A 12,338-nucleotide genomic window follows, 5' to 3' on the forward strand; every position below is an offset into this window, starting at 1 on the left:
AGTCATCACAGTAATGAAAAGAATGTTTAGAAATGTATAAAAAGCTCACTTTATTAATTCAAAAATCTAGGTAAGAAAGTTATCAAAATGTACAAAATCTATGAGTAGAGTGAGTCAAGTGTTTCCTTTTATAAAATACTGAACACAAGGAAGACCATCACACTATTTGATCTTGGGCTGCTGCTTTTTCTGTCCTTCCACAAACTGCAGGAAAAAATGGAGCGTTCTGATCAAACTCAAAACCCTGGCTGAGGATGAATCTTCTGCAGCTTGTGGAAGTGATGCAGTGAGTGAGTATATGTAAAATTGAGGCTTAATAGTAGAAAGGATACAAACATACAGTGGCTTAAGAATGAGTGTAAAATCACGATTATTGATTTAACCCGGTAGCAGCGACGGGCCAAATTTGTGGCTTTATCGTGTAGCAGCGACGGGCCAAATTTGTGGCTTTACCGTGTAGCAGCGACGGGCCAAATTTGTGGCTTTATCGTGTAGCAGCGACGGGCCAAATTTGTGGCTTTACCGTGTAGCAGCGATGGGCCAAATTTGTGCCATGATACAAACCCTCAAAAACAGATGATGCATAAACTGATCACAAATGCTTTGACATATATTATAAAATGGTTTGTGTGAGGAGTGATTTTTTCTCATTTTTCTCGCTTGGAGGGACCATTAAGAAACGTGATCCCCGCTGCTACCGGGTTAAAAATAAGTCTGGTTACAGAGGTTTATGAAAGTGCAAAATAATCATTACATTGGTTTAAGAAGACTCTACAAACTTATATGGCTACTGGCTTAAAAATGAGTGCAAAATACAATTAGTTTAAGGACAAAATTATGACTATTGGTTTCGGAAGGACAAAATTATGACTATTGGTTTCGGAAGGACAAAATTATGACTATTGGTTTCGGAAGGACAAAATTATGACTATTGGTTTTAGGAGTCTACAAAATCATGACTATTGGTTTTAGGAGTCTACAAAATCATGACTATTGGTTTTAGGAGTCTACAAAATCATGACTATTGGTTTTAGGAGTCTACAAAATCATGACTTGGTGGTTTGCTGGGAGGGTAGAGGGTAGCGGAACACCTATCGGGTCAGAGGTAAGAGCGAACACGTTATCTAATAGGAGTGGCCATACAGGACGCGGGTAGCGGGTAAGCTTGGAGGAAACCCGCTACCCGCATCCTGTATAGCCACTTGTATTAGATAACATGTTTGTTCTTGCCTCTGACCCGCTAGGCATCCCGCTACCTTCTACCCTCCCAGCAAACCTCATGCAGTGTGGCCGTACCCTTAAGGTGGACAGCAAGATGAACAAAGGAGTTGCACAGTTCCTCAGACAACCAACACGCAGAAGCTCTCAATAAAATCACGTCGCCTACGAACGGACGACAATGACATGACCGGTACCTGCCCTCTTCTCTCCACCCTACACACACACACTCACACACACACACACACACCAGAAACAAGACTTGCATGCCGGGAAAATTAATCTGCAATAGTATGAGTATTAGGGCAGCAAGTTGAGGGATTCCTTCTTGCTGAATAAGTGTGCGTTAAGAGCCTGAATGACCCTTAATAACATGTAAAACCACAGCAAGTTGAGGGATTCCTTCTTGCTGAATAAGTGTGCGTTAAGAGCCTGAATGACGCTTAATGACATGTAAAAACACAGCAAGTTGAGGGATTCCTTCTTGCTGAATAAGTGTGCGTTAAGAGCCTGAATGACGCTTAATGACATGTAAAAACACAGCAAGTTGAGGGATTCCTTCTTGCTGAATTAGTGTGCATTAAGAGCCTGAATGACCCTTAATAACATGTGAAAATAAACAGAAAGATAAGAGAAGGGAAGGTTTGGGTTGGGGTGTCCAATTCCTACTGGTAACACAGGAAAGGGGAGAGGATGAAAGTTTTAGGGCCGGTTTTACAGTCCAACCAAGCACAAAATTCGGCGAAAATTCCTTGTGAAGTGTTTGGTGTTGATGTAAAAAGGAGGACACTTCAGGAGACCACACTGGAAATCTCTATAGTATTGGGTAGAAATAACGTATCATTTTGGAGAATATAGTCTGGTCTGGGTGCTTACAATGACCGTGTTGGACCGTCGAACTGGCCCTTGTAAAGTGTTTGGCATTGATGTGAAAAGGAATACACTTCAGGAGACCACACTGGAAATCTCTATAGTATATCATATTGGGTAGAAATAACGTATCACTGTGGAGAATATAGTCTGGTTTGAGCGCTTACAATGACCGTGTTGGACTGTCGAACTGGCCCTTAAGACTTCATTCATTCCACTGTCACCTGCCCACACCTTTCATTTGAAGCAAGAACAGGATCAGAGATGAAGAGGGGGTTTATACTGCTATGTCATCACTCATTCCACCTTCACTACACTTCTCATTAAAACAAAAACAAAACACGACAAGAGACGAGGAAAACGGCACCAATATCAGGTCGGCAATCGCTTCTATTACCAAAACAAAGACGACGGATGGAAAAAGAACGGAGCGATTGTAATACCACGGGCTCACATCACGCCTCCTACCATCCCCACACCTCTCATTAATACTTAACAACACCTGGCCAGTCATCCCTCCTACCCTCACACCTGAAGCAAAGATGAACACTAGAGGGAAAAGGAAATGTGTCGTGAAAGGGAGGAAGCAGAGAATAAGTGGCTATTGGCGAAACATGAAGGACAAACACACAAAGAGGAAAAGTGTGACAAAACAAGAGAACCAAAGAACAAGTGGCTATTGGCAACACATGAGAGACACACACACAGGAAAAGTGGAAACAAGAGCAGCAGACAAGTGGCTATTGATAACGTACGAAACACAAACACACACAAAAAGCAGAAAAGTGTAACAACATAGAGGGAGCAGCAGGCAACCAGTAGGTATTGGTAACACATGAAAAGACAGACACAGACAAAAGTCCTTACCATACCTAGCTGCCACACGTCACCTCCACAATGCCTCACGCTAACACACCAGAGCGAAGGAAGGAATTAAGGAAGGACGGACACAAATTATCCCTCGCTCTCTCTCCGCCTCAGTCGTCCATCTTGTAGCTGACGCAGGTGTCCACTCGCTGTATGGAGGTGGAGAAGGACTTGAGCCGCACCTCCTGGGAGTTGGCAATGAAGCACGGCGGGGATTCCATCCACTTCTCGGAGGCTTTGGTGTCCTTGTGGGTGTACACTTGGAGGTCAAAGGAGCCTGGGGAGAGAAATGCCTTGGTCAGTGTAAAGTGTATGGTAAGTCTACAAGAAACTGGCGGATGGGGGTAATTCCTCGGGGGTCTCAAATATGGTAAATGAATGAATAAATAAATAAAATACCGAGAAGTGTTATAAGACGCCAGAAAAATTAAACAAATGCACATAAACAAACAAATACATATATACAGACATATGCAAACAAACACACACAGACACACAAGCAAACACACACAAACAAGCAAGCACGCACACACACACACACACAAAATGGAGCGGACTTGACGAGGAGACTGTGTGCGCAAAAACGCTACATGAATTTAAAGCCAAACTGGATAATAAGCGTTATGGAGACGAGACAGCATAAGCCTAGTATGTATGGCTCTTTTCCTGTATTTCACAACTAGGTAAATACACACACACACACAGCTACTCACACACACAGTCCAGGAGGGGGAGGAAGGTGACGCAGGCTGTGATCTGTCGAATAACATCGCGCATCTCCTTCTGAATCAGCTTGAGATCCTTCCCGCCAATCTTGCCGCTGAGAGAGAAGTGACTCGTGAACACATACTGAGGCCTTAACATTAGGGTAGAGAATTATGAAGCTACTGTGTGATCTGTATTCCCTTATGAAGCTACTGTGTGATCTGTATTCCCTTATGAAGCTACTGTGTGATCTGTATTCCCTTATGAAGCTACTGTGTGATCTGTATTCCCTTATGAAGCTACTGTGTGATCTGTATTCCCTTATGAAGCTACTGTGTGATCTGTATTCCCTTATGAAGCTACTGTGTGATCTGTATTCCCTTATGAAGCTACTGTGTGATCTGTATTCCCTCATGAAGCTACTGTGTGATCTGTATTTCCTTATGAAGCTACTGTGTGATCTGTATTCCTTATGAAGCTACTGTGTGATCTGTATTCCTTATGAAGCTACTGTGTGATCTGTATTCTCATGAAGCTACTGTGTGATCTGTATTCCCTCATGAAGCTACTGTGTGATCTGTATTTCCTTATGAAGCTACTGTGTGATCTGTATTCCCTCATGAAGCTACTGTGTGATCTGTATTCCCTTATGAAGCTACTGTGTGATCTGTATTCCCTTATGAAGCTACTGTGTGATCTGTATTTCCTTATGAAGCTACTGTGTGATCTGTATTCCCTTATGAAGCTACTGTGTGATCTGTATTCCCTTATGAAGCTACTGTGTGATCTGTATTCCCTTATGAAGCTACTGTGTGATCTGTATTCCCTTATGAAGCTACTGTGATCTGTATTCCCTTATGAAGCTACTGTGTGATCTGTATTCCCTAAGTGTTGCTGGTTAAAGATTAATGTTGAAATATCATAAGCCAACCTAACTTAACACAACTAAGGGATGCATGGTGCCTTATTACGCAACCTAACTTATCACACTGAGACAATTTTCTGGAGTCAATACTCAAGTTATTCCTTACAGCTTCACATTCCTGCCCGTGAAAACTAAGGGACATGCACGGAGCCTTACTCCTTAGTGTCCTCCGTGGTGAAGCCCGGCTCCTGCTGCACCATGAAGTCCCAGCGCTCCAGCACCTCCTTTGTGTCCACGTTGGCCACCACCAGCACCAGCCGCTGCACCTCGCCCGCCTCCAGCCACTCTGTTGTGTAGTGATCTGTGACTCTAATGGTCGTATTATGAGATATTTCGCTGCCCAAGAACACATATTTGACAAGGCTTTCGTAGAAGTTGTGGGCATTTCCAGGGGTAGTTTTATGACCCTGGTGGTAGTTTGACCCTTCTTCTGTGCCATGAACCTTAAAAAACACTCATGAAAAACAGATTGATCCCCTCTTCGACCTTTAGAAATAGTTGATGTGAGAAGCGATGGTGTCTTAAAATACTGCCCTAACTGCCCTCTATTGGGTGAGCTGTCATACCCCAACACTCACATCATCAGTCCAATGTCAGGCTTTCCTATAAGTTCCCATGAGGTTGGTCCGTCAATGATTCGCATCTAACTATTTCTGTCCATTGCCTCAGCCTCTCCAATGCTCAATGCTGCCAAACCTCTTCAATGCGCTGCCTCCATGTCTTCTCTGGCCAGCTTGGAAGGCAGGGACCTGGCACCTCCATTCTAACAGCTTCCCTCAATAATGGCTCACCATCCTCAATACTCACAAATTTGATATACAGTAGCAGTGTACACCCAGCATTAACTATCCTGCAGCAGGCAAGCAGTCAGTCATTCTCAAACATCATAATTTGACATTCTCAGATTCTTAGTCACAGTGTTTCACCAAAGCATACTCAGTGCGTCACTCAGGAATACAAGTCTTTATGAAGCCATTGATACCAAATTTATTGGGGTACGATATATCTGTGAGGGTAAAATACGTCCGGGAATGTAGAGTATCGTGGCGGCAAAAAAAGGCCGGTCAGGTATGAGAAATGTATGACGAGTGGAACAGAAACTTATTGGAAACTTACGGTGCGCGAGAGGGTTAATATGAATGACACCCTAACACTGGAGAATAAATATGAGTGCCAGCAACTATGTCTTTTCACCCTTGATGTGCATGAGTAACTATGTCTATCCTAACCCTAATAACAAGGAATAAATATAGTGAGTGTTAGTAAGTCTGCAAGTATGTCTGTCCTAATATGAATATCATCCTATTACCAACGAATAAGTACCTGTAGTATAAGTCTTAGTAAGTCTAAATGCCCCCTGATATGAATGTCGTCCTAATACCAAAGAATAAATAGGGTTAAGGTCCCAGGGAGTACTTCTTTCTCCTCCTCCTCTGGCTGTCTTTCCCTCCCGCCCTTACCCTTGATCTGGCCCAGGATGTTGTCGAGGTACTCCTTCACCCCGGCGTCTGTGGTGGTGTAGAGGGTGAGGCCGTACTGCTGCTTGAAGGTGAAGGAGTCCGGCGGGTAGATGCCACGCTGGTAGAGGATGCTGTTGATACCGAAGTCTGTGGGGGGGAGGGGAAGGGGAAGGCTTGTTAGGGGGTGGTGGAGCATGTTGTAGAGGAGAGAGAGAGAGAGAGAGAGAGAGAGAGAGAGAGAGAGAGAGAGAGAGAGAGAGAGAGAGAGAGAGAGATTTGTAACCTTTCAACAGTTCAAGTTCTTTCACTCCCTCCTTTCTTCCTGTAGTTCATGACAGCATTCCTCCATGATATCAGCCCCTGGGACACATGCCCCACTCCCTCCCTGGTGCTGGGGAGTGAGTTGATGTCGTAACGGTTTAAATGAGGTGTTTTTCTCAGCCTTCTTTCTTATTCTCCTCCTTTCTTCCTCTAGTTCATGATAGCGTTACTTCATGATATCAGCACCCACTCGTACCTGGCAGCCCCTGGGGGACATGCTTCACTCCCTTCCTGGTGCTGGGGAGTGAGGTAATGACATAATTATTTAGATGAGGTGTTTTTTTCAGTCTTCTTTCTTCCTGTAGTTCATGATAGCGTTCCTTCATGATATCAGCCCCTGGGACACATGCTCCACTCCCTTCCCGGTGCTGGGGAGTGAGGTGACGAGGCCCCTTTCTTCCTTAACTCCTGGGGAAGGACTCCACCCCAAGGGAACCATTTGCATTATTCTCTGGCATCCCCTGAGGAGCCCTGACCTTCTCTTACACGCTCCCACGGTGACGTGACATAAATCAATCAACATGACACCCTTAAGTTCAAACTATCCCAGGGGTGCGGGTCGGGCTGCTCCCCTGAGGCACCCCGGCCCCCTAGCACTTCCCAATGCCCACAGGGGGGAGATCGGTGCCCAGGGGAGGATTGGTACTTACAGAAGAACTCCGACACGAGCTGCGCCGAGCCCTTGAGCGTGATAGCGTTGGTGACGTCCTGAGCCGTGCCCGCCATGTTTGCCGCCACTCAGATGATCGTCCCGGGTTACGCCTTTGCAACGGCTCCCGGATTTTGATTGATTGTTTGATAGTTTATTGTTGCTTTCACTTAATTATTTTTTATTTTTTGCACGTGTCCTCTACCACTGTATCTTTTTAGTTTCCCGGTGCTATTTCCACATGTATCCTTAGTTGTATAATTCAGATCGTCCCGGGTTATGCCATTGCAACGGTTCACGGATTTTAGTTTCATTCAATTATTTCTTATTTTTTCCACTTGTCCCCAACCATTACAGCTTTTTTTTTAGTTTCCCGGTGCTATTTCCACATGTATCCTTAGTTGTATAATCACACTCTGTACTGCCTGGGGGTTGGGATGGCATGCTCCTTAACTATCAATCAATCAATCAATCAACCCTTCTCCTTTGTTGTTTTAATTGTAACAACCAACTATCAATCAATCAATCAATCAACGGTCTTATCCTTTGTTGTTTTACTTGTAACAATCAACTATCAATCAATCAATCAATCAACGGTCTTATCCTTTGTTGTTTTAGTGGCAACAATCAACTATCAATCAATCCATCAATCAATGTCAATTATATGTTCTTGTGCTTAACTCTTATTTTCTTTTTTCAATATTCACTTGACGTCTAGTTTTTTTTTTCTACTGGTTTTGCACTGATAAATTACTACTACTACTACTACTACTACTACTACTACTACTACTACTACTACTACTACTACTACTACTACTACTACTACTACTACTACTTTAATGTAACCAGTATTTCACCTTTGTGTATATAGCCATAGTTAGACACTTATTATTGTCAAGTTCCACGTCTCATCCATAATTAATAAATGTCCGTCAAGGAGGAGCTTTGGGTGGACGGACCGTGGCTATAACGTTACCATGAATTTGTGTATATGTGTATTATTGTAATGTATATAATTAGCAATAAACGTTAACTTATTTACTTAACTCACACACACACACACACACACACACACACACACTGACAGATAGATAGATAGATAGATAGATAGATATTGACCACAAATGTACATAAAAGCAAAACATCAAAAATAAATCGGAAATTGTCCAAGAATGCTAATTTCGTTAATATAAGAACATTTTCAATTTGTAGTCCACATTCAGCACTTAAGTAAAATCTCTTTCTCTCTGGCTTAAAAAGTTTAAAAAAATATTAAAACTACAAATTTAGATAATGATACGAAACTACTTATAATCACTACCTAGCTCTCTCTCTCTCTCTCTCTCTCTCTCTCTCTCTCTCTCTCTCTCTCTCTCTCTCTCTCTCTCTCTCTCTCTCTCATAAACAGAAACCCTGGAAGATGACAAGTTCTCTAAAAAAATATATACTAAAATGTTAATAGCCTGGACATTTTAAGACGTCCAGGACATTTATAATTGTAATGAGCTTGTTCGGAGCGGTCTCGTGATTAGGACATCATAAATTACACACACACACACACACACACACACGGCCGTTTAACTTAGCCCGTATAATATTTTGAGAGGTGTGGTACGTGTCATCTGCCATCCCGTATCGTGAGACATCCCATATCCTTATTTTATCATCGCGGAACCCAAAATTTACTATAATGGAGTGACTTATAAGTGAAGCATCTAAGTGTAAAAAAGTTCTAATGAGGACTTAAATAGTGATGCAAGGCTTATTAGGTCACAAGAAGAAGAAGAGTGATGGTTGATATCCTCGTTATACACACACACACACACACACACACACACACACACACACACACACACACACACACACACACACACTCGTCATCATTTGCTTTCATAATAAAATAAACTTGGGTGGGACAGATTCCGACAAGCAGTCCACAAAAGACACGGTACCTTGTCGAAATTCAGGTATGTCTTCAGGATATGGGATGTCTTATGATACCCGGATGTCTAGCTCATGACCCCACACACCCTGGGCTTACACGACATTCAAAGTGGCCATTTAACACACACACACACACACACACACACACACACACACACACACCTACCTTAACTACCTCGTATGGTCATTGCACATCCCCGCCGCCCACACACACACACACACACACACACACACACACACACACACACACACCCTTGAGTTGTGTTAATAGGATATTCGGCGATACGTATAGAATGGTAATAGGAGTAGCATAATTCACTATACATGGATAAGGATATGATGAAAAAGATAATAACCACAATGATTAGACCAAAACTGGAATATGCGGAAACTGTGTGGTCTCCCCATAAGAAAAAACACATAATAAAAAAAAAAACTAGAAAGAATACAAAGGCTGACAACGAAAATGGTTCCAGAAGTTTTGTCATATGAAGAAATAGTGTCAGTATTTACATTCCAATTCCTTTTTCTGTTAACTAACCTCAACTTGTGTTCGTATGTTTGTACAATGGAGATTTTTTTATTTTTTTTTGTAACTAGCCTAGTAAGGGGTTTGTCTGCAAGACCTTTCTTGTATTTTTTTTTACAGCAAAGGAGACAGCACAAGGGCACACAAAAAGGAAACAATAAAAAAGCCCGCTATTCGCTGCTCCTGTAAAGAATATTCCGAAGAGGTGGCCGAAAGAACACTCAATTACGTGAGATTTTACAACAATTAATATTTCAATTCAATTCAGGTTAAAGGAAATGGTCCTCCTGCCAACACCGGAACAAAGAGGAGAAAGAACAGTCAATTACGTGAAATTTTACAACAATAAATATTTCAATTCAATTCAATTCAGGTTAAAGGAAATGGTCCTCCTGCCAACACCGGAACAAAGAAGAGAAAGGGGAGACCTAATACAAATTTATAAATCATGGAATAAAACGGAAGAAGTAGACAATGAGGAGTTACTACTACGAGAAGGAAGAAACACCACCAACACACGAGGACACAGTAGAAATTTGAGAGAAGGAATAAAGATGTTTGAGAGACATAAAAAATTAATGGGCAAATACAGATAGGGAGACGGGACACACACACACACACACACACACACACACACACACACACACACACACATTTATAATAATAATGAGCTTGTTCGGATCGGGCTCGTGATGAGGATATGAAAACTTACACACACACACACACACACACACACACACACACACACACACACACACACACACACACACACATTTATAATAATAATGAGCTTGTTCGGATCGGGCTCGTGATGAGGATATGAAAACTTACACACACACACACACACACACACACACACACACACACACACACACACACACACACACACACACACATTTATAATTATAATGAGCTCGTTCGGAACGGACTCGTGATTAGGACATGATAAATTACACACACACACACACACACACACACGTTTAACTAGCCCGTACAATATTGTGAGAGGTGTGGTGTCATCTGTCATCCGGTATCGTGAGACATCCCATATCTTTATTTTACCATCGCGGAACCCAAAATTTACCATCATGGAGTGACTTATAAGTGAAGCATCTAAGTGTAAAAAAGTACAAAGGAGGACTTTATTAGGTCACAAGAAGAAGAAGAAGAGTGATTGTGAAACCCTCGTTACACACACACACACGTCATCATTTGCTTTCATGATAATATAAATAAACTTGGGTGGGACAGATCCCGACAAGCAGTCCACAAAAGACACGGTACCTTGTGTCTTCAGGATCGGGTGTCTCACGATTCCCGGATGTCTCATGACCCCACACCCTGGTCTTGCACAACATTCAAAGTGGCTATTAACACACACACACACACACACGTGCACACGACCCTTAAATAGGCCTGCTCCGCCCCCACCAACAGCCCAACTAGCTAACTACACGGAACAACTATCACTCACACACACAAAGACTTCCCGGGACAAGCGCGGCCTTCCTTTCTTCACCTTAAATTGTACCTACCTCACCGCGGCCCCGCTCACTCTGACGCAAACCTCCAACCCCGGCACTACTCCCTGTCCAGCCGCTGCGCTGTGTGTTGGCGGCGGGAGCCCTTGGCCAACACCCGCTGTCCCCGTATCTGCTGGCCTGGGTTCGATTCCCACGCACCCTCGGCCAAGTGTTTGTGTGTTACGGCCTCGACCATGTATCTCCCGGGTCTCGGTTCGATACCCGCCCTCTGCTACACGTTACAAGTGTCCCCGTACCCGCCCACGTAACTGCTGGACCCTTAGCACCTCCATGTTACAAGTGTCCTTAACAAGCCCCGTCCCCGCCCAAGTAACTGCTGGATCCGGTTCAAATCCCGCCCTCTGCTGCATGTCACAAGTGTCCTCGCCTCCACCACAACGTTACCAGTGTGTCGTATATTAAAAGGACGGGCCCTGTGCGACTTCAGTGGCTTCCGAGAGCACTTCGAGGTCAACATCACCACCTCCGAGTCCTTAAGTATAAATTATGGTGGCTGTGGTGAGCGGAGTATTGGTTGTGGTGATTGAGGATGAGGGATATTGGTTGTGGTGATTGAGGATGAGGGATATTGGTTGTGGTGATTGAGGATGAGGGATATTGGTTGTGGTGATTAGGGATAAGGGATATTGGTTGTGGTGATTAGGGATAAGGGATATTGGTTGTGGTGATTAGGGATAAGGGATAAGGATGTGCAGTTGGGTGTTGGCTCTCGCCGAGTGTGGACGTGTTTTCTCTCTCTCCTTCCCTCCTTCCTCACCCGTCCCAGCACAAAGATAGGTTAATCTACACATACACAACGCTGTTTTTATCTACACACATTCTTTTTAACTTTTTTTTTAGGTTTTTAATATTCTTTATCTTGGTTTTATCTTTTATTTTAAGTTATTTTTACTTTTCTTGATTGAAATGGCAACTACTTTCCAGGGCGCGGATTCATCAAACCACTTACGAGACCCTGTTGTTGATAAGTCTAGTAACTCCATCATCTAGGAACGCGCTTTGATCTAAAGCCAATGCCATGCCAATTAAAGTGTCGACCAGGCAGTACTTCATTCATTGTCATCCCAGCTCACGAAGCGGCACAGTAACATTAGGAGCCGGTTTCACAGTCCAAAACAGTGTCTTCGTAACAGCCAGAACCAAACTCTAGAATCCCATACAATCCAAAATGGGGAGGTCTTCGATGCCACACTAAATACACAAGACTTTTCCTGTATAGTTTCGTCAAATTTGTGAACTTAAATATAAACACCAGACACTATACAAGGAAATTTCGAAGGCTCTGGTATTGGTGTGGGAGCTTACT

At 43.2% G+C, this 12,338-nt stretch overlaps 1 protein-coding gene across 1 annotated transcript; it reads right to left on the bottom strand.

Moving 5' to 3' along the window:
• Window positions 1–1,192: 1,192 nt before the first annotated feature.
• Window positions 1,193–7,174, bottom strand: LOC126986463 (mitotic spindle assembly checkpoint protein MAD2A-like). Its single transcript, XM_050842667.1, has 5 exons — window positions 7,017–7,174; window positions 6,046–6,192; window positions 4,742–4,871; window positions 3,669–3,775; window positions 1,193–3,232 (listed from the first exon to the last, which is right to left on the bottom strand). The coding sequence occupies exons 1-5, from the start codon at window positions 7,090–7,092 to the stop codon at window positions 3,066–3,068; spliced, it is 627 nt and encodes a 208-aa protein (XP_050698624.1). The 5' UTR covers window positions 7,093–7,174; the 3' UTR covers window positions 1,193–3,065.
• Between the last annotated feature and the right edge of the window lie 5,164 nt (window positions 7,175–12,338).

Source organism: Eriocheir sinensis, chromosome 61 (assembly GCF_024679095.1).
Source record: "Eriocheir sinensis breed Jianghai 21 chromosome 61, ASM2467909v1, whole genome shotgun sequence".
Taxonomy (NCBI): domain Eukaryota; kingdom Metazoa; phylum Arthropoda; class Malacostraca; order Decapoda; family Varunidae; genus Eriocheir; species Eriocheir sinensis.

Excerpts from the sequence above, each read along its gene's own strand:
- LOC126986463 (XM_050842667.1), bottom strand. The coding sequence starts at position 7,092 with ATGGCGGGCACGGCTCAGGACGTCACCAACGCTATCACGCTCAAGGGC. Across the intron at positions 4,872-6,045 it reads CATCCTGGGCCAGATCAAGG|AGTGGCTGGAGGCGGGCGAG; the intron begins GTAAGGGCGGGA and ends ACTACACAACAG. Across the intron at positions 3,776-4,741 it reads ACCACGGAGGACACTAAGGA|CGGCAAGATTGGCGGGAAGG; the intron begins GTAAGGCTCCGT and ends CTTCTCTCTCAG.